Source organism: Coloeus monedula (genome assembly GCF_965178545.1).
Source record: "Coloeus monedula genome assembly, chromosome: 19".
NCBI classification, from domain to species: domain Eukaryota; kingdom Metazoa; phylum Chordata; class Aves; order Passeriformes; family Corvidae; genus Coloeus; species Coloeus monedula.
The window spans coordinates 4,982,671-5,004,473 of NC_138799.1; the positions used below are offsets into that span (position 1 = coordinate 4,982,671).

A 21,803-nucleotide genomic window follows, 5' to 3' on the forward strand; every position below is an offset into this window, starting at 1 on the left:
GAAAAATTGCTAGCTACACATCTGGTTTTTGGTTTTCTTCCCACAGACACTCAGTCTGCACCTTTGAGACGAGGCATGTCATGTTTGCTCTGCTAGTGGTAAGACACCATCCACTGATAAGAAGATAAGGATTACTCTCTGCTACCATGAATGCTCCGAGGTGAGTTTTTGAGTGATGTTGGTTTTGAGTAAGAATTCACACGTAAGATTTTGAGATAAATAAGACTTCAAACAAGCACACCTATGGTCTTGGTAATTTTACTTCTTCTTCACCCGTATTTCCATCACTGTCCTAATCTGAGTTCCTATTTAAGGCCAAGAAACCACCTGACAAGGCCCAATACAGACACAAGAATGTCTTTGATTTCAGTTACAGCCGAAGTATTGCACTAGCTCCATTTCATTCCCATTTACAATGTCCTTCATTTGATTCCTCTGGTCCTTCCATGCCTAAATTGCAACAGAATGGTTGCAAGACAAAGCTTGGGTGAGCACAAGCCAGCAGTCACTACAGGACAGCCCAACCAGCCATGTAGATGCAGCTCCAGCACAACTTACAGGGCACTAATCCTTCAGGAATTTCCCACAATTCCTCTCCTTGTGCAAAAGGAAAGACAAGTTTTCTGCCTTTTATGCTGCATAATCACAAAGCTTATCTTGACGCACTGCAAAAGAGGACAGGATGTGCTCCCAGGCATCTCACCCAGAACTCAAGTGAGGGTACAGCCGGTCGGGACACGGAATCCTGAGGGTCACTTCCAAGAGTGCTGCTTGTATTTAAGATGGGCACACTCAAGACAAATGTCTTGAGTAGCAATGACTTGGGTTATGCACAACAAATCTGTGTCCCGAAGAGTTTATCACCTAAATCAGAGTATTTTCCAGGCCACTTCTGAGCGTGTGTACTCTGAATGCAGCAGACTGAAGGGACTCTTTGTTTTTTTTATTAAATGGGTTAATTTATCTCCACCTGAACGTTTGCTTTCCTGCAGAGTTATTAAACTGACTTTCAGGTGAATGCACAGTGAACAGAGGGCTGCTCCACTTTCACTTATCTAAATTCTGCCAGATCAATAAACACCCAAGCAGTGGAAACAATCTTTACAATTCACAATTAAAGCATCGAGTCTGACTGAGACCAACCACGCCGGCAGCAGCTGAACGGACGAACTGTACCAAAACCAACCTACCCCAGAGCACTCCGTACCTACAGCTCCAGTGACTGAGCACTCGCTTTCAGTTTCTTCCAACTCAAGCTCTACCCACATGCGTAGATACACATTAAAGGCACAGGTACCTGCAGAAATAACGTGCTAGACAGAGCCGAGAAACGCTGCAAAGCCAGCCCTCAGCTGAGGTTCGACAGAGCCTACCCCAAACCAAATCCACTTCCCATCCAGCCCCCGCAGAGCAACCCGTCCCAAGCTGATTGCAGCCTCCAGGAACGAGCCTGTCTCACCCCTTTGTTCCCGGGAATACGCTGGTCTCATCCCGCTACGGGAGCTGCAGGATCACAGAAAGCAGCCCCATGCAGGAACAACATCTAATCCAGCCACCCGGGGAGAACACAGCAGCAGCCACGGAGTATTTTGTTACTCACTTGGGTTCTACAAATGGAATACCAGATCCCCAGACAAGGAGCACGCCATCCATAATTAAACAGCAAAGTTTGGCATCTACCAGTGACTTGTCTCCAGGAATATCCAGCTGCACGCTACAACTACTACCAAAGGACACAAATCATGGAAGTTTGGCCTCTTCTGCTAACAAACAGTGACAAAGGTGTGAGAGAGCATCACCAGCTTTATTTTTTCCCACATTTTCTTTTGCTGAACATCTAAAGTAAATATAAAGGCTTCCTGACAGAAGAACTGAGGTCTAAAGTATCTAAAAAATCTCACGCAAGTAACACCAAGAATTTAGAAACCCACACTAATACAGAAATTGGAACATTTCCTTACAAATACAACCAAAAGTTTCCAAGAGATCCCCAGCACCAGATTGCCTGTCCCCAGGGAACAGCAAAGTATGCAGATAATTAAGCTTACTTGAGTTTACAACTTGTAACCTTTGTGTCATTTTATGGAAACAAACTGTATTTAAGGGGGAAAAAAAAGGAAGAAAATATTTACATTTTGACAACATACAACTTGTTCACATGAGCGACCACCAAATAATTTCCCATATGTTATCAGGAGGAGGTTTACAGTCTGATGTGACCCAGTGTACACATCCTAGACTTCCGAAGGATGGCTCGCATCCCGCTGTCAGCACTCACCAGCCCCCAAACCCATCTTTCACTTATGGTTATTCAGCTCCTCTGCAACTGTTTTCACTGAAGTATTTTTAGCATCCATCTTCAAAACACAAGTTTTGCCCCTCTGTAAAGAAGCTAATTGCACCACCAGCTTTGTTCCATGCTGTCCCATTTCCCTCCTTTTTCCCAATCTCCTCCTGCTTCTTGAAGTCTTTCTTCCTCTATTTTTCTTAATACTTGACATCCTTGTTTCCATGGTCATGCTTAGCCAAATTATCACCTTCATCTTCCTCCATCCAGTGTCCTCACACTTTCTCAACCTCATCTCCTTTTTTTCCTTCTTGCTTTTGACTGATTCTTTCTCCATCACTGGAGAAAGTGAACTCCACCTCTACGGGCAGCTCCTCTTCCCTCTTTTTCCCTACAGCAACATTCCCAGTAGACTCCTCCATGCCCATTTCCCCCATAAAACTGTCAAACTTGTAGACCGCACCAGAAACTACGCAACCTACAAGACTGTGGCTTGACAGTTCCCTAAAGATCATGAGAGGATCTTCACGATGACAGTAAAACCTGGAAGCCCTCACTCTGCCACAGTATTCCAAACAACCTGAACGAAAGGGGTGGCAGGCAGCCTGTGATCCCAGAAGCAGGCACACAGGTTGTTATAGATCCATGCCTGTGAATTCCTCAAAGCTCTTTTTATTCCAGGTATCACAGTGTGGATGCAGGGAAGTCCACCACCAACTTTATGAAAATGGAAATTAAAAGCACACAGAGCACACGTCTCACTTTGGGTGGGGGCATCGACACAAGCCAGAGAGATACCGGTATTTCTAGGGTATTTGTAGGACAACACCCTAAAATGATAAGGGCAAACGGTTCAGCACACATATTTTGTTCATGAGGAACAGTCCCAAACTTTTCTCTTTTAAGGACAGGGAACACATGACCTATTTCCAGCCATACCCATCCATCGCCAGCCCACCTCACAAAGATAATGCTCGCTCCCAATCCATTATCCCTATTGCACAAGGCAATGGGAATATCATCACCACAAACTCCAACAGCTCATCACAGGCCAACTTCACACAGCTCCAACAGGTTGCGTTTCCTTGGGACAAGGCAGTGAAGTGGTATACTTTGGTTAGGAAAGACACATTCCAGCAACAAGTGTTCCCTGAGGGAGTGTCTCCAGTAATGGAGGTGACGCACACCAACGGTGCGCCCCACACAGCCCCATCGCACCCGCGGCGTGTGAGGAAAAGAAGGAATGGGGCAAACGCTCATCGGGATTTCGGTGTAACGCTTCCAAGGGGGATATTCCACACACGTGTGTCATTCCCAAAGACACCTGCCCTGAAAGGGACCTGCTTGGACCCTCCACCACCAACCACTGAGGCTGCGACCCTGGGGGCCTCCTGTCACCTCACCCTTCCCTCTACAGGTGCCGAGGAACCGCCAGGACCCTTCAGGGGATGGAGCACAGGGGTGACAGCCCTGGGGGGCAGCTCACCAAAACCTCAACCCCCCAAAGCACCACCACCCCACAGGTGACACCCGGGGGAGCAGACCCCCAGCCTGGGCAGGGGTCAGAGCTGGGGATCCAGGAGTGCCCTCACATCCCGCGGGACAGACCCCAGCCTCGGGCGGGGTATCACTCGAGAGTCCAGTCCAGGGGTCCCGTCACATCCCGGGGGAGGGATCGGGGGTGTCGCTCGGGGGTGCCCTCACATCCCGGGGGATGGACCCCCCACCCCAGGCGGGGGTGTCACCCGAGGGGGAGGGACCGGGGAGTGAGGGGCCGGGGGTGTCACCCGCGAGTCCGGGGGTCCCCTCACCCTCCGGGGGAGGCGCGGCGGCCCCGGTGCATCACGGGGGCTGCGGGGGGGGGGTCGCTCATCCCCCGCCCCTCCCTTTCCCCCCGCCCCCCCCGGCCCGCGCCGGCCGAGGCCGGTTCCAGCCGGTGCCCGCGCGTCCCCCCGCGCGCCCCCGCGCGCGCCGCACGCTGACGTCAGGCGCGTGTTGGCGCGCGGGCGGGCGGGCGGCGGCGGGGAAGCTCCCGGCTCTACGTACGTGTAGTGCTGCGGCTTCTCGGGCTGCGCTTGCAGCGCGCTGGCGGCGCTCGCCGGCCCGGCCGCGGCGGGGCCACCCGCCACCGGGCCCTTGGACATGCCTCCCGCCTTCCGCCGCCGCCGCCGCCGAGGAGACCTTTATTATTCACTCTGCGCGGTCCGCACGGAGGGCGCCGCGCGCAGGCGCCGCCACCGCCATTGCCGCCCCGGTGGCGCGCGGGGCGGGGTGGGACTTGTAGTCCCGCCGCGCGCGCGCCGCCCGCCAGCCCGGGACGCGGCGGGCGGCGGCTTCCGGCCGGCGGGACTACAACTCCCAGAGGCGCCCCGCGGCGGCGCGGCTTCCGCGCTTCCTGCCGCGCGGGGCGCGACGGGAGGTGTAGTGCGCGGGGCGGTGGGGCGGTGCGCCGCGGCGCCCCCCGGTGGTGGGGCGGGATTGGGGCCCGGGGAGCCCCGAGCCCAGGGACGGCACCGACCCCCGGGGGGAACCGAGCCCCTGGAGGGACACCGAAACCCTGGGGGTGAGGAGCGAGCCGCAGGGTTGCACTGAGCCCCTGGGGGGACAACCGAGCCCTGAGGGGACCCCGACCCCGGGGGGACACCGGCGCCGGGGGCGGCACAGCCCGCTCGGCCCAGCCCTTCCAGGCAGCCTGGGACGGGAGCGGGAGAGGCCGGTCCGGGGGGCCGGTGAGGGGCCGGGAGTTATTTGTGTCAGGCGGCCTCACTTCCTTCCTCCTCCCCTCTTCCTCTGCCTCAGGGGCTGAGCGTGGACGCGGGAGCGCGGCCAGTGGGTTATTTTAGTGCTGGCATCGCTCATCGCTCCACGGCCCTCCCCACCCACGGGACAACGCCGTGCAGGAAGTGCCCGGGAATAGCACTGCGGCCCGAGGAGGAGGAGGAGGAGGAAGGCCCAGGCGAGCGCGTGGAAAACCTACCTCGGAGCAGGTGACACCAATGGCACCTGGCTGCTGGGACATCGGAGCATGGGCTCCCCGTCCTGCCCTAGGAGAAACCCCCCCCCGAAGGAGCCGTGTCCAAGGAATCGGCCGAATTCCCATGTGGAGCGCTTCCTCTGCCAATTAACTTCTCTCCCAAGGGAGGAAATGCTACGAGTTTCTTTTAATAGGACTTTGATCTCTGGGGCTCCGCACAGAACCGCTCCTGGCGCTGGGATCTCCAGCGGTGTGGGAAAGGGTACACGGGATTTATCAGGCAAACACCTTTCTTACCTCTGCCAGCGCACGCAGGGTGAGCAGTGTTAATAATAAACTTCAGACCTGGTCTCTGCAGCTGGTTTGGGGAGGGAGATCACTTTTAGAATTCCTGTTTACATTGATTTAGCATCTACTGCAGGCAGGCTTGTCCTGAGGTGATTTAGCAGCTTATTTCTAAGCATATGCAGGAATAAGTCACAGGATATCAACACCTTCTTATTCATCTAACCACCCTCCCTGGGAGTCTGGAGCACTGTAATTATGCAGCTCCTGGTCAAACAGGGCTTTTCCTTAGTCAATGTGTGTGAAGGTGTTTCAGGGAATATCTCCACACACACCTGTACACCCAACCCAGAGCCACTGTCAGCCACGAACCTGCTGGAAAACCCACTCAATTATTGAGGAATCACACTGAAAACACCACCGACCCGCCCTTTGTCCGAGGGGATTTGGATGCCACAGGCTCCAACCCCTCGTGGCTGATGTTTACTCTACAACCTGGAGCTGACACTGTTTCCTCTTCCTGTTGTCTTTTGTTTCACACCTCGACACCTGCCCTGCCAAGCGATGGGGGAACCCTGAGGACTCTGCAGGTGATGTGCCCAGGGTGAATTTACTCCCACCTTTGCTAACGTGTGCTGGTTTGCTCTCCTCGCTTTCTGTGTGTACACCTCTCCCTCACCCTGCTCCACCCCAGAGGACACCTGGCTTTTCTCCAGGGTTTCAGAGACCAAAAAAATCTAAAGTATCTCTAAAACGAGAAGTGCAAATAGCCATTGCTGGGGAAACATGGAGAAGGAAATAATTAAGGAGTCTCTGAGCTCCTGGTAACAAAGTTTCACCTGGTCTCCCGGCATTAGTGGCAGTGCAGGGAGCTCTCTAAAGTAACAAATTAAATGTATTAAACGCTGTTACCACCAGAACCGGTTCCTAATTTTATTTTCCCAAAGCATGAACAACTCAGAACGCAAAGGGAATTCTTCCCTTTCCATCTTCCAAACCAACGCAGTGAATGTTTACTTACACCTCCCAAGCCACTCTGTGGATACACAGCTTTTTGCCTCTGATAAATAATTAACATTTTCCTTTAGAAGAGAGAAAATTAACCTGAAAATGAGGACCAGAGGCAGGGGACATGCAGGGGAGACGACATCCCTTGGGCAGCCCCGGCCTGACGGCCCTGTCACACCACGGTGCCACGTTTGCTGGAGTGGCCGAGCAGATGGAGGAGCAGAACACTCTCCCAACATGTTCCCAACACGCCAAGCTCCATCCTGGCTCTTCCCACCAGGCCAGCACTGACCCAGAGCTGAGGATGCAGAGCCTCATGCAGAGAGCAATTCCAGCTGCACTCCGCTTTGGGAAGCTCACGGACGCCTTTGGGAGCGTCTGTTTGTGTTCCCTGCATATCCTACGTGCTACAACTGCAGGGCATTTGGGACCTGTTCTTCTTGATCCTGGGAGCCTCCCCTTGGGTGCAGCGACCTGCCTCCACAGTCAGTGCAAACACAGTAAAATAGTGATATAAATCAAGGTATAACTTAAGGAAGCAGTTTTCCCCAAAAGACAAGTTTTTTTTACTGAATTGTTATTTATCTTAGGGAGCTAAAAGCTAAGATGGTACCAACAGGGAGCATGGATTTTGGATTTATACTTGCAATGAAACTTTGTGATTCGCTTTGGGGATGAAGGTGACCCACAGAGTCAGAGTAATTTGGGGAATGGCAGCGCAGCGGGGCTGAGCCCCAGCTCCTGAATGCTCCCTTCCCAGGGCCAAAGGTCAGGCTCTGACTCGGGGCACTCACATCCCAGGCCCGCTGCCCACTGCGAATCCAAGTCCCGTCACAACCCTTCCTCGCCACCCGGGATGATAAATCCAGGCAAGAAATGCCGGAGGCACCGCCAGACTCCCCCAGCCCTTCCCTTGCGAGAGCCTCCCCTCGCCCCCACGGCCACCCCCGAGCGCGGGTGGCGAGCGGCCGCACACCGGCGGCTCCCGGGGGAGAGGGGGCGGAGGCGGGGGGGACCCCGCGGCCCGGCCCTCGCCTCTCGCAGCCCCCGCCGGCCGCCTCCGCTCGGCAGGCCGGGGCCGGGGCCGGGGCCGGCGCTCCGCGGCGGGGGCGGCCGGGGCCGGCCGGGGGTGCCCGGGGAATCCCGCGGCGCCGGCGCCGCTCGCCCCGCTCCTATTGACTTCCCATTGTGGAGCTTCGCAACAAAGGGTAGGATCCAAACCCTGCCCCGTTTCGTCCAATCAGCGCGCAGAGCGCCCACCCGCCACCGATTGGCTCCTTCTCTCCTCTCAACACCCAATCGGAAGCCTACTTTAACAACCAATCAGCGCTCGGCCGCGCGCCCAATCAGCACCGGGGAACCGGAGCACGGCCTTTGTGTGTGGTGACGCGACGGCGCCGGCGGAGGTCCCGGCCAATAGCGCGGCGCGTTGCTTGCAGGCATTGTGACGTCACCGCGCCGCGCGCGCGCCCCCACTATAAAATGCGTGTCCCCGCGGCGGGGAGGGCGCAGTGAGCGGCGCGGCGGCTGAGGAGCGGCTCGAGGTAATACCACAGCGCAGAGGCTTCGGCGCGCAGCGCTACCGACACCGGCGCTTCCTTCTCTTCTTACCGGTAAGTACCGGACAGCGGGTGCGTCCCGAAGCGGGCGGCGGTGCCGTGTGGCCGTTCGCGGCCTTGCGTCCTCCCGGAGCGCGGCGGACAGGCCGGGCCTTGCCTACGTGCCCTGAGTCACGGCCGTTTCCCATCCCCCTCCATTGCGCCTCCCCTCCCCCCCCCCACCCCGGGGCGGCCCAGGAGGAAGGAGGAGGCGGCGTGACTCAGTCCGCTTCCCCCGGGGAAGGGAGCGGCTGGGCCGCGAGGTGGGGGCGGTGGGGTAACCGTGACTCCTCCTTCCCGTCCCGGGGGAGGCCGCTGGCCGCCTGCCCGCGGCGGGGGAGGGGGGCATTTGGGGCTTGAGGGGATTGGCTGGTGTTTCGTCGAGCTTGGGGGTGACGGGGAGAGCTGGGCCCCGTGTCACGCGTGCCTGTCTCTGTAGGTAAGTGAGGAAAAATGGCCCGTACAAAGCAGACCGCCCGCAAGTCCACTGGGGGGAAGGCGCCGCGCAAGCAGCTGGCCACGAAGGCGGCCCGGAAAAGCGCCCCCTCTACCGGCGGCGTCAAGAAGCCTCACCGCTACAGGTAAGGCCCTCGGCTCGGCCCCGGCTGCCGCAGCCCCTGCCCCGCCTCACCGCCCCCTCCTCCCTCTTCCATGCAGGCCGGGAACCGTCGCGCTCCGTGAGATCCGTCGTTATCAGAAATCCACGGAGCTGCTGATCCGCAAGCTGCCCTTCCAGCGGCTGGTCAGGGAAATCGCCCAAGATTTCAAAACAGATTTGAGGTTCCAGAGTGCAGCCATCGGTGCGCTGCAGGTACTGCTGAGGGCCGGCTGGGCCGCGGCGCTGGGGGAGCTGCGCTGAGCGTTTCTAACAACATTTCTTCTTGTGCTCTTGAAACAGGAGGCCAGCGAGGCATATCTGGTGGGTCTGTTTGAAGACACAAACCTGTGTGCCATCCATGCCAAGAGAGTCACCATCATGCCCAAAGATATCCAGTTGGCTCGCAGGATACGGGGAGAGAGGGCTTAAGTGAAGGCTGTTTTTATGGTGTTTTGTAGTTAATTCTGTAAAATACTTTGGTTTTAATTTGTGACTTTTTTTGTAAGAAATTGTTTATAATATGTTGCATTTGTACTTAAGTCATTCCATCTTTCACTCAGGATGAATGCTAAAAGTGACTGTTCACATAAACCTCAGTGATGTTGAGCCTCGGGCTCGGGAGTGACAAGTTGCTAATATGCAGAAGGGATGGGTGTTCTTTCTTGCTTCTCATGCATGTTTCTGTATGTTAATGACTTGTTGGGTAGATAAACTTGTAAGGTACTAGAATTGATATAAATGTGTACAGGGTCCTTTTGCAATAAAACTGGTTATGACTTGATCCAAGTGTTTAACAATTGGGGCTGTTAGTCTGACCATGCATCACTGTGATCAAATGTGGACTTCCTTCAGAGGGTGAAACTACAAGTCTTAACCACAGTGTAACTTACAGTTTCCTAAAAACGTAAACCTGGCAGCTATAGAATACACTATGTGCATTTATAATAGCTATTTTATATATTGTAGTGTCAACATTTTTAAATTAAATGTTTTACATTCACATGTAAGGAGTCTTTGTCATTTGGTTTGAATGGGCTTGAAGATGCTTCTGCCTCCCCTCCTACAGCTTCCTGTAATCCCGGGCTGATGCTGTGGCTACTTAACCTCGGCTGGCAACAGACTGGAGAACTTCTGGAATATTTTGGAGATTTTGATGATGCTCTGTAGGATCCAGGAGGACTGGCTGAGGCTGCAGCAGCTTTTTGGGGGGGCTTTTCTCTAATTAGGGCAAAAACCCAGCTCTTAGTTCTTTCCTTCTTTCCAGTGGATGCAGGGAAAGTTTATTTTGGAATTGGGATGGGTCTGGCTGTTCCCAAGCAGTGCTGGTGCTGAGGTGTGGGGGAGCGTTCCCAGGGGCTGGGGCTGTGCCAGTCCTGGATCAGCTCAGTGGGATGGTGTGCAAGGAGAACAGCTAATTATACACCCTGGGAGCAGATGGGCTGGGTGCTCCATGGGATTCATTTCCCACCCTGGCTTTTTTGGATGGAGTGGGATTACACTCCAACCTTCGCTTTGGGCTTGGCTAAGGCAGGTCTGGGTTCCTCAGGGCCTGCTGGGCTGCGGTGGAGGGGAAGTGCTCAGACCGCGCCTGAACCACGGGTAATTAACGCTGAAATTGGAGGGCAAGGCTGCTCAGCCCTGCCAGAACAGGCTGCACGAGTAAGGCTGGAGTTGTCACAGAAAGCAGCACAGGGAAGTGGTTGAGCCAGCCTGGCTTGATTTATTGCAGTGAAAGTGCTGTGGTGCGCTGGGGAAAGAGCAGCAGCAGTTCTGACCAGGCTCGGGTCAATCGGGACTGGCTGTCCATGATCTCCCCCAGGATGGTGGGGAAGGGCATGAAAACCTTCCCAGCTCGTGCCCTGGGAGTCAGGGCCTGCATCCCTCAGCTGCTGCTGGGGCCGTGGTGGCTCATCAGGCGCTTCTCCCTCAGACAAACCACTCCGTGTGCTTAAATCCTGCAGCTAGAGGAACAGGCCCTCCTTACCCTCGTTCTTACACAGCCTCCTCCTCCTCTCCCTGTCCTACCCTGCTCCAAGTGCACCCAGAGCAAACCCAGCCCTTGGCTCACAGCAGTACCCTGCAGAAATCCTGTTCTGAAATGATAGGTTTCAACCAAGCGTTTTCCTATTCTCCTTGCTAAAGCTGTAGTAAAAAAGATCTCTTTGATACAAAGTAATTAAGTTCACAGAGGCAAAGTTAAGCACCACCTCAAACTTTAGGTGAGGCTCAGTGATCTCAGGCCAATCATCTGGGCAGTTCTTTCCAGGGACACTGCCTGGCAGGAATGTCCCTATGGGAAATCTGAGGATCCTCAGCAGTCCAGCTTGCATTTAGGCCAATTGAAAATAAAAAATTCCAAGTACTGGGATTTGTGAATGCTTGCTTTGGTGCTGAGCTGCAGTAGTAGCCTCAGCTCCTGCAAGAAAAGTATGTTTAAAATAACATCCCTTGAAAGCAGTATTTCTTCCAAGTCCTTACTGGAAACAATGAAGCATCTGGGTATGCCTAGAAGCTGTTTCTTAAAATAAAATCATTGTCTAGTGGTCCTTAAAAAAAACCCCACACCAGAAAAATATCTAAGTATCTCTCCATCTTAGTAACCTCAACAAAAGGAATTAAGTCAGATCCTGCATGTGCTGGACCAGAACAGAATTCCTGGTATTCCACAGTGTGACTGAAGGTAGCTGAACCCACAAACCCTTCCCTTACCGATTCTCCCGATGATTTCCTCGCATTCTTGCTCAGAACTGGATGCAAACACCAGGCAGTCGAACGTGCTCCCGTCAGGGCTCTCGGGGGAAGAGCTAAAAATGGAAACACGTCCATTATCCAGCAGAGCTCCGAGCCCAGCCCTGCCTTCAACCGCACCAGGGACCCTGCAGCTGCTCTGGACCCCTTTTGTTTATTTTCCCAGACCCACATCCCTCTATCCCCATCCCAGGGCCCACAGGCAGCACTCACACCACACAGAAAGCGAAGATCCTGGGGCTCCACGTGCAGCGTCCCACGCAGGAGATGGAGGGGTAGGGATGGCGGCACAGGAGCTGCACAGGGAACAGGAAGGGGCCACTGTTTGGGGCTGTGGTCAGTCCCTGTCGGCCCCATTCCTGGTTTATACTGTCCCCAGGACCCCTCCAGCTGCGCTCCACCAGATTCCCAGCATCCTTGGGAGTCACCCCGACCTTGGATGTCACTCACCTTGGAAGAAGCCTTCTCCTGCACAAGGACTTCTGCCTCCTTCACATCAAATAAAACCTCCTGCAGGGGGGATGAGGAGGGAGAAGCCCCAATCAGCACAGCCCTGAGCTCTGTTTTTAATCAGACGCTCGCCAGAGATTATCCAAATGCAGAGGTGATGAAGCACAGTCAGCCTCAGCTTTTTCAAGTTTCCTCTGTGCTGCCCTTTTTTCCCCACTTTCCCCATTAAAATGCTTCCACACTTTATAATCTTTTCACAAACAACCCCCCAAAGGCTCAAACAACAGTGACCTGAGCCCTAAAGCAGCCCCAGAACCAGACTCAGACTTCCCAGAGTTTTCCAAGTGCTTTCCTGCATGTGGTTGCTTTTTTTTTTTCCTTAATGCCCTTTCCTATCCTGGCTGCAGAGATGCTTCTGACCTGAAAAAAACCCCACAGGGGTGATGGGGCAGCAAATACTCAGCCAAGCCAAGTGAACCTGGAACTGGCAGGAAAAAATATCCATGGCAGGGACCCTGTTTCCCTGCATTCTCTCACAGAGCCCTTCCCAGGATGTCCCCAGCCCCGGCACTCACCAGCGCTGCCAAGTCCCTCTCCAGCACGGCAGGGATGGCCCCCTCCAGCACCTCTTTGCCACCAAACTGAAATGGAATGGGAAGGAGGGAATAACCCTTGGACACATGAAAAGAAGTGCAGAAGAGACGATTCACCCCATGGCAGGTCTCTGCCCCACAGCCTCACCGTCCCAACGCTGGTCTGGCCCAGGTACCGCACGTTGTAGAGCAGCCTGGGGAGAAAAGGGCTCGGGGGCATCAGGGGAAGGACCCCACACATCCCTCCTGCTGCTCTTTGCAGGGGAAGATGCTCCCAGCCCCCTCCTCGCCTCCAGGCCATGGGGGCAGCTTTGGCCCCACAGCCTTGAGCAGAGATCAGGGATAGTGTGGGCACGGGGCTACCCCAGTGCCAGGACTCTCAGCCCAGCCTGGGGGCTTCCCATGGCACAGACCCACCTGCCCCCCTGCAGCTGCTGTGGCTCCCCCTCACCCCGGCGCTGGGGGCTGTGCTGGAGCTGGAAGTGGGGCTCCTTCTCCTTCAGGGCCTTCAGGTAGGGCAGCAGTGGCTCAAAGACGGCTCCGTCGTGCCACCGCCACCGGAGCAGGCGGAAGGAGAGCGGCTGTCCCTTCAGCCTCTGCAGCATGGCCCCAGCCTGGAGGGAGGGAGGGGGGAACAGAGGGGAGCAGGGGGGCAGAACGGGGGGGACCCCCCCAGACCTCTGTCCCCACCCACCTGCCCGGGCCAGGCGTATCTCAGTGAGCAGCCGTTGATCTCGTCGAGGATGTCACCGGCCAGCACCACCTCGTCCACCTCTGCCTGGCTCTCGGAGAGCACCTTGGTGACAAAGACGCGGCCGTCCACGTACCTGGGGGTGCAGCTGAGCCTCAGCTCAGTGCCAGGGACCCTGCCTGGCTCCCCTTTTGTACCATGCATGACATTTCACCCATACATGGAATGCAGGGAAAAGACACCTCACAGACAGCAGATGCTGGCAAGGCTGAGCTGATGGGGAGAAAAGCACCCGAGACAGCCCCAATGCTCTCAACAGGGTATTTATTTCCCTTTTTGGGGCATTTTCAGTGCTGTGATGACCAGATCCCTCTGGAGAGTGGAGAGGAGGATCAAGGGTTCCTACCTGAGCACCATCCCCAGTGCTCGGCACGGGACTGTCTCGTAAGTACAGCACACCTGAAAGAGAGTGGCTGGTGACAGTAGCCTTGCCAGTGGCCGTGGGACACCCAAGGGACCCCATGCCCTGGATCATTTCTGGCACTGATGCCAAACCAGGGCTTTGGGAACCCAGGGAGAGACCAGTCCCTGGTGCCCCAGGCTGAGCCAGGACCATCAGTGGCTGCTTGTCTCTGTCCTCTCTCGGGATTTAGCTGTGCCCAGACCCTGAAGGGACAAAGCTGCTCTATGGATGGGATAGCAAAGCAACAGCAAACCCTTAACTCATTGAAGAGCCCTCCTGCCTCACCCCACATGTCCCCACGTAGCCGGGGGATGCAGCTGCCCCTCCCCAAAGTCGCTGCTGTTTGCAGCAGCACTTACTGTCACATCACATTAGCCGGGGACCCGAGACACGGCCAGCTCGGCCGGAGGCACTGGCTGTCAGAAGTGCCCCAAAGCCAGCGGGATCCCAGGCTCTGCAGCAGCACCACGGCTCAGTGCATGCCTTGACCAGCCCCAAAGCTGCCTGGAGCTTTTGGGGGATTCTTCCAGGTTTAAAAGGCGGTGGAGGGATGCTCTTCTTCGTTAAAAGACATGAAGGCGTCCCCGCTGTTCTCAATAACACACTGATGTTTCACTGAGCAAACCAAGAACGAAACCAACTGATGCGTAATCTGTGTCAGCCCAGGGAAATGGGGATTTTTTTGGCAAGAAATCAGGGAAGGGAGCACGGGAAAACTTCACTTATATCAGCAATGTAGGCCTGGGTACTTCTCGTGCTTGGTTTTACTCCCAGGAATGCTGGGATCTGCTCCTGGTGATAGCGCAGGCACTCAGCAGGATCCAGCCTTGATAGCAGAGGCAGGTCTGCTCATCCTGGTGAACCTGAGCCAATTCACCCTGGGGTGCGTGGCAATCCCTCCCCACCAAACCATTCCTTATCTTCCTCATTGGACTTTTCAGGGAGGGCCAGGTGGCGGAAGGATGGCTCCCGGGAGCCATGGGCTCTTACCGGCAGCAGCCAGCTCTCGTCCAAGAAGCTGCAGTTCTGCAAACAAAGGAGTGTCGGCGCCATCAGTCCTGGTGAGGAAGGGGCCAGGGCCCCACATTGGCAGCCCTGTGCTGGACATCACCCCACTGATTCACCACTGCACCTGCAGGTCCAGGGAGAAATCTATCTCTGTCAGCACCAGCAGCAGCGAGAGGAAGGGCTCTGCAGAGGGATGGGGATGGAGAGGCAGTGTCACCACCGGGTTCCCGGCAGCCACCGCCTCACAGGGACACGGCAGAGGACAGAATAAAGCCATTGGCAGTGTAACTAATGAGTCCTGGGAGCGAGGCCTTGAGAGCACCCCAGCATCCAGGCTGCTGCTGGAGGCTCATCCCACGCTCCTGCTGCTGGCACAGGTGCAGCTTGGTACCTTTTTTCCCCTGAATTCAGACCAAGGCTTGCAGCAAATGCTACTGACTCTGTTTCTCCCCTTAGAAGCACAGCAAAGCTGCCCAGACTCTCCTGCACAAGCCTTGTGGTCACACTGCCGGGTTTGCAATCTGCTCATGCACCAGCAGCGCGGGTGATTTATAAACCATTGACGTACAGGTTTAACATGGGGTTATTTATCATAATCAAAAGATTAAAGGCTTCCTCCCTGGCCTGGCCCCCCAAAGAGCACGGCTGTGGATGGATGGAGTGCTGCAGCCTGTCAAGGCAATGCAGCCATTTAAACCCCCTGTGCCACCCCTCAGCCCAGGCCCATCTGACATGGCCTCCCCTCAAAGCCAGACTGGGTCTGCTTAAGCCAGAATCCTTGGTACAAAGGAATAACATGGAGGATACTTCAGAAAGAATTTCTCTATCCCATGCCATTAAAGCCAATCTTAGATGGATTCAAATACTGTCTAAATATTTACACTTTTCCCCCCCCCCCCATCACTGCAGCAACGTATTTAGTTTCCAGCGCTAAGTTTGGATTAGAAAAATCAAAGTGGACTCTTCCCCCTCCCCTGCAGCAGTGCAGTGCCATAACACAGGCTCGGGTGAGCCACCATCTTACCCCGGAGATCTTCACTGCCGAGGATGGAGCTCCCAGGATCATAAAACTGAAACACAGTGAAACGGCACAGATTGGCCGCCGTTTCGCAGCCCATCGCCCGTGGGTAGCAGCTCCCCCGCGTGCCGCACCTCCAGGAGTCGGGGGGTCTGTGCCAGCTGCCTCACGGCCACCTCCAGCACCTTCCCTTGCAGGGCCAAGCGCAGAAAGTACCGCCCCCGGCCCTGCGCCGTCCGCGTCCGCTCGCAGCCCCCGGCTCTCCGGATGCTGATGGAGAGAGGGGTCGGCCTGTTTGGGGAGAGGGGAAGCAGCTTTGGCAGCACACGGGAGCGTCCTCCCTGCACCTGGGGTCTTTGGGATGAGCATGTCGCGACAGACGCCGCCACAGCTCAGGTTTTCACCCCGGTCTGGCTCGGGGACTCTCACCGGCCGCTGGTCCCCGTGGGAAGCTGCTCCAGCCAGTGCCAGTAGTCCCGTCTCCGGAAGCCCCAGGCCGGTTCTGCGGGAGAAGCGGAGTGCGAGACCCCTCGCCACGGGCCTGGGGACGCTGCCACCCCCGCCCGGGCACGAAGGGTCACTCACGTCGGAGCCCCTTGCGCAGGATGCTCTCCAGCATCTGGCAGAGGGACACGAGGTGCGGCGAGGTGTCCGTGCAGGGCCCGCTGCCCTCCCGCAGCCGCAGCACCCCTCCTGCGGGGAGGAGAGAGAGCGGCGGCACCCGTGGGTGCCCAGCCGGGGAAAGGGGAGGGGGCACCCAGGGGACAGCTCTGCACGGCCCCGCGGGGAGGTCCGACAGCCCGGCACGACCCTCCCCTCCCCGGCTGCCGCCGCTGCGCCGGGCAGGAGCTCGGCTAAACTTCCTCGAAGACAAGGTCGGGCGGCGGGGCTGGCCCGGGGAGCCCCGGCACGGCCCCGCCGTCGGTCCGGTCAGACCGGTACCGGTGCGCGGCCGAGCGCTGCTGGAAGAAGCTCGCACAGGTGCCGGGGGCCCACGCTCACCTTTAAGGGCGCTCAGCAGCGGCTCCTTCCTGGCCATGGGCTCGTTGTCCCCCAGGACCAGGCGGTCCCGCGGCGGCGGCTGGACGGGAACGGGAATCGGGAATGGGGAACGAGCCCCGCCCCAGGAGCGGAGCAGCCCGGCCCCACGGGCGGGGGAAACCTCACACACACACACAGGTGTACGTGTACTTAAGCTGAAAGCACGGCCACCGAGGTATATAGGTGTAACACAGTGACACATACACATATTGATCTGTACAGATACATCAATTCCATGCATTGTATCGGCAAAACCCACGTATATGAGACACACGTGCAAAGAAGACACAGATGTATCTCTACGTGTATGAGGACAGGCTTTGGGATGTGTATTTACGTGTTATAAAGCCTCGGTGCGGGCCCCGCCGTAGGTACACACGGAGGGTGTGTGGGCGAGCACTCGCCCTGTCCGTAGGGATGGCCACACACGAGCAGCTATTCCGAGGACCGTGGGAAGGGGCGGTGCGGGGCTCAGGGAAGGTGCGGGGCTCGGGGAAGGTGAGGGGCTCCCGGGGGCGGTGCGGAGCTCGGGGGCTGTGCAGGGTGCTCGGAGGCGGTGCGGGGTGCCCGGGGGCGGTGCGGGGCGATCGGAGGCGGTGCGGGGCGATAGGAGGCGGTGCGGGGCTCCCGGGGCGGTGCAGCTCGGCCATGGCGGAGCCGCTGGATCCCGGTTCGTCCCCGCTGCTGGCGGCCGCTCGCCGGGCGCACGAAGCGGCTTTCGGGGGTGCGGCGGTGCTGGCGGCGTGGGCCCCTGGCCGGGTCAACCTCATCGGAGAGCACACTGACTACAACGGCGGCTTCGTGCTGCCCATGGTAAGGGCCGCGCTCCGCCGCCCCAGCCCCGGGCTCTCGCCGTGTCACCCTTCCGGGTCCTCCTGGCAGCCGCTGGGGGTCCTCCACCACCGCCTTCCCACCCCCGTCCCAGGATGTCCCCTCCAGGATATCCCACCCAGGAGCTTGAGGGATCCTCCGGGACCCCGCTTTCACCATTCTCCCCGCGGGATCCCCTGCCCAGGACCATGTGGTTCAGAGCAAGACCTGCTGCAGCCCCCCCCTGCAGACCACCTCCTCACTCGCTTCACGGGGGATTGATTCCCTTCCCAACCACCTCTCCGAGAGGCTGAAGCCTTTTTTTCTGCAACCCCGTCAAACAACTTCCCGTTCCCAGAGAGCGATGTTTTGGTGGCAGAGATGGTTCAGAACAGCAGGAGCTTCCTGCTCCTTCCGAGCTCCTTTGGCTCAGCGGGGAAGTCCCCACTCAGTCCTAAATCAAACCTACAGCTAATTACTGTGAGGCCGAGGAGCGTGGGAGCAGGTCAGCTGAATTCCCTGGCAGGCAAGAAAACTTCCTGAAGCCTCTCCCATTCTTGACGTGGTTACCACGCCCTCGGAGCCCAACCAGCTGCACCTGACACCGAGCTGGGGGGGTCAGCCACAACAGTCAGTGGGAAGACTGACCCTGGGTGTCAATAAATAGCCAGAAGTTTAATTCTGTGCCAAGCTGAGCGTGCAGTGGAGGCTCTGGGGTGTTAAAGAGAACACTCGAGCGCTCCATCTGTGTGCTGAAGCAGCTGTAGCTGTCCGCTGCTGTGGGGACGCTCCAAGGGATGCCGCGGGGTCTGAGCCTACTTTCCTCGCCCCCAGGCCCTGCAGCTGGGGACGGTGCTGGTGGGATCCCCCACGCAGGACGGGACTATCTCCATCGTCACCACCTCGGCGGAGGCGGACGAGCCCCTCAGGGTGCAGTTCCCGGCTCCCCGTCCCGGCAGCTCCCTGAGCCCGGGGCTGCCTCGCTGGGCCAACTACGTGAAGGGCGTCATCCAGCACTACCGGGGTAAGGCCGGGCTGAGGGGCGGTCAGAGCCCCCCCTTGCTCGGGACTGGTCTTCAGACCCGGCTTTGGGAGCGCTCCAGGGGCTCTCCCAGTGCCGGTGCAATCCTGCAGCTCCGCCGGGACCAGGCTCCAGCAAAGTCCATCTCAGCTCCAAAGGTCCCTGTGCTTGGGGGGCTGCCGGGTCCTGCTCTGCTGTGGGTCAGCCTGTGTTCTGAAATGTTGGACAGGGGCTCCTTGTGTCATTCCCCGTGAGCTGTGCGGCACACGCAGCCCTGCAGGGGCTCACGGCCCCTCCTCCCTTCTCTTCCCGCAGCTGGTCCCGTGCCGGGTTTCAGCGCCGTCATAGCCAGTGACATCCCCCTGGGCGGGGGTCTCTCCAGCTCGGCCGCTCTGGAAGTGGCTACGTACACCTTCCTCCAGCAGCTCTGCCCTGGTAAGGCAGCAGCCACTCCTGGGCCCTGGCATCTATTTCCACGTGGGAGCTGGGATGAGTGGGGTGCATTTAGTTAGATCCCAACAGCCCTTGGGAAAATGCTGCTGTGAGTGGGTAACAACTCCCCAGCTGGCACTGTCCTGGCTGCGTGGCTCTTCCAGCTCATCCAGCCTGACTTGCCCAGACCTCTGAAGTCCATGGACCACTCCTGAGGCTGGCCAGGGGGATGAGAAGAAGTTCCCTTGGGAGCATTCTCTCGCTACCCTAATGCCCCCCAAAATCAAGAGACCCAAAACACTGGTGTCAGTTATCACATCCAGCTGGATCTGGGGGCCCAGGCTGGCATGGATGCCATGCAGTGGTGCAGGAGCAAGCACCTGCAGCTGCAAAACCTCATTCCATGGGAAAACAACCCTTTACCTCCATGTTTGCTCCCCCTGCTCCCAGGCAAGGGACCAAGATCCTGGAGCTGCTAACCTGTGTGTCTGCTGTGGCACAGATGACGGGGATTTGGTAGCCAAGGCACTGGCATGCCAGAAAGCAGAGCACACGTTTGCTGGGATGCCCTGTGGGATCATGGACCAGTTCATATCCGTGATGGGCAGGGAAGGCCACGCGCTGCTCATCGACTGCAGGTCAGGGTCGAGCGCTGAGCTCACTGTGCTGTGCCCACCTCCTTGGGCAGCTGGGCATGAGCTGGCCCTGTGCATATGAACTAAGAGCAGGGAGGGGTTAACCCTTGAACCCAGCCCAAAACCTCATCATGGGGACAGAGCAGCCTGCATTTAATTCCCCCTTGTCTTGATTCCTCCTCCTGCAACCTTTCTGCTGCTTGCCTGGGCTGTCTTTCCCGCGGTCGTTAGGGTCTGTTATGGAACTAATAATTGGGAGGGTGTGAAACGCTAGAGTGAAATCCTAAACCACCTGGACTTTGCCTCTTCAGTTCAGGATCTGCCTGCCACGTGGCCTCACTCAGGTGTCCGAGGGAGGGCCGGGGCGGGCAGGGGGGACGGGCACACGGCTGAGCGCTCCCTGCAGGTCCCTGGAGACCGTCCTTGTCCCGCTGAGCGATGCCAGCCTGGCCGTGCTCATCACCAACTCCAACGTGCGGCACACGCTGACGGGCAGCGAGTACCCCACGCGCCGGCGGCAGTGCGAGCAGGCAGCAGCGGCTCTTGGCAAGGCCAGCCTGAGGGATGCCACCCTGGCCGAGCTGGAAGGTGGGGACAGTCCCTCCCTCATCTCTGGTCACCATCTTGGGGCGTCAAGGTCTTGGTGCTCCGTGGCCTGAGACCTGGGGCAGGCGGGTGGGCACACAGCCCGTGATGGGAGTGTGCTGCATGCAGAGAGGCTTTGGCACAGGATGGTTGCAGGATGCACCCCAGCAGCATCCTGCAGGCTGGGGGGCTTTGCTGCAGGGACACAAATGTCTCTGCAGAGGCCAGGAGCCGGCTGGGGGACGAGGTGTTCCGGCGGGCCAGGCACGTCATCGGTGAGATAGCACGGACAGCACAGGCAGCACAGGCACTGCAGCACAGGGACTACAGCATGTTCGGGAAGCTGATGGTGGAGAGCCACAACTCCCTCAGGTGAGGATGAGCAAGGATGCTCACAGCCTTCCTCACGTGTACCTGCACTTCCAGGCAGAGCTGGGCCAGGATTTGCGGATCCGGCATCGCTGCCATGGCAGTGGCTGCACCAGGACACAAGTTCCAGCTGTCCGTGGTGCAGTGGTTGTGCCCAGGGTGCAGGAGAGGGCAGAGCACGGGTCTCCTCTTTCCAGGGATGACTATGAGGTGAGCTGCCTGGAGCTGGACGAGCTGGTGGCAGCAGCCCTGGAAGTCGATGGGGTTTATGGCAGCAGGATGACTGGGGGAGGCTTTGGAGGCTGCACGGTGACACTGCTGGAAGCTGGGGCTGCAGAGAGAGCCCAGCAGCACATCCAGGTATGTGGAGAAAAGCACCAGGAGATTGACTGAAAGATCCCGAGGGAACACTGAGGGGCACAGCACAGGGACACTGTTGAAGTGCCACTCCTGAGCTATTTGGGGCTGGGGAGGGCCCATCCAGGGGTAGCCCTGAGTCTGTTGATGCCGCTAAGCTCCTGCAGTCAGTCACAGGGCCCTGCTCCAGGACCTCACTCCATCGAGAAAGGGAGTTGAAAAGGTGCTGGGGGAGCTTCAGGAAGGCCAAATCCATCTACAGAAAATTGGTCTGACCTGAGCTTGGGCACTGCTGAGCTGAACACTGGCAGTTACAGCCCAGGAATGATCTCAGTGCCATCACCAGCATTCCCTAAATCAGCACTTTGGCATGCACAGGTAGCTGGAAATGCCAGCAGAATGGGGGTATCAGGACATGGGGCCTGTGAACAAGGCAGAGCATCATTTTGCTGCTCTATGAGATCATGGTGCACCCTGTAAATAGCTGAGGGTGGGGAAAGAAGGGGCAGAAGAAGGCCTGAAATGGGGAGAGACCAAAAGGACTTTGGCCTCTGCCAAAGGTGGGAGAGAGGGAACATGACCAGGACTTCCAGTCCAGTGAAGGGTGGCGGTAGAGTGAGCGTGGAACTGACCAGCAGGACCTTTCTCCCCAGCTCTGGCATCTCCCAGCCTCAACTGCTCCTCTTGTTTTTCAGGAGAAATACAGTGGCACAGCCACCTTCTACCTCACCAAGCCCTCGGGAGGGGCAAAGGCTCTGCCCCTGTAGAGGAGTGACCACCTCACCTGGGACCCTTGGGCTGGCATTGCCTCCCTCCCCGAGGCTTTCCCAAG

The 21,803-nt window shown here is 57.5% G+C and overlaps 3 protein-coding genes across 5 annotated transcripts in view; 2 read left to right on the forward strand and 1 right to left on the reverse strand.

Annotated features, from left to right (window-relative positions):
• Positions 1–4,484, reverse strand: part of UNK (unk zinc finger) — a 44,920-nt gene extending 40,436 nt beyond the window's left edge. For all 3 annotated transcript variants that reach the window (XM_082293998.1, XM_082293997.1, XM_082293996.1), the window contains exon 1: positions 4,334–4,484. In XM_082293998.1, the coding sequence (XP_082150124.1) occupies positions 4,334–4,431 (98 nt within the window). In that variant the 5' untranslated portion in view covers positions 4,432–4,484. The remainder of the gene's footprint in view (positions 1–4,333) is intronic.
• A 3,581-nt stretch (positions 4,485–8,065) lies between these two features.
• On the forward strand, positions 8,066–9,757 carry H3-3B (H3.3 histone B). Its single transcript, XM_082293932.1, has 4 exons — positions 8,066–8,167; positions 8,592–8,733; positions 8,810–8,963; positions 9,051–9,757. The coding sequence occupies exons 2-4, from the start codon at positions 8,606–8,608 to the stop codon at positions 9,177–9,179; spliced, it is 411 nt and encodes a 136-aa protein (XP_082150058.1). The 5' UTR covers positions 8,066–8,167; positions 8,592–8,605; the 3' UTR covers positions 9,180–9,757.
• Positions 9,758–17,410: 7,653 nt separating this feature from the next.
• On the forward strand, positions 17,411–21,803 carry GALK1 (galactokinase 1; the record flags this gene model as incomplete). The annotated part of the gene is made up of 8 exons (XM_082294365.1): positions 17,411–17,575; positions 18,407–18,596; positions 18,909–19,028; positions 19,528–19,663; positions 20,067–20,248; positions 20,467–20,617; positions 20,812–20,974; positions 21,667–21,803. 8 exons carry the CDS (start codon positions 17,411–17,413, stop codon positions 21,736–21,738), a joined length of 1,179 nt encoding a protein of 392 aa, XP_082150491.1. The 3' UTR covers positions 21,739–21,803.

Coding starts and splice junctions, on each gene's coding strand:
- H3-3B (XM_082293932.1), top strand. CDS start 8,606: ATGGCCCGTACAAAGCAGACCGCCCGCAAGTCCACTGGGGGGAAGGCG. Junction 8,734..8,809: donor AAGAAGCCTCACCGCTACAG/GTAAGGCCCTCG, acceptor TCTTCCATGCAG/GCCGGGAACCGTCGCGCTCC. Junction 8,964..9,050: donor CAGCCATCGGTGCGCTGCAG/GTACTGCTGAGG, acceptor CTCTTGAAACAG/GAGGCCAGCGAGGCATATCT.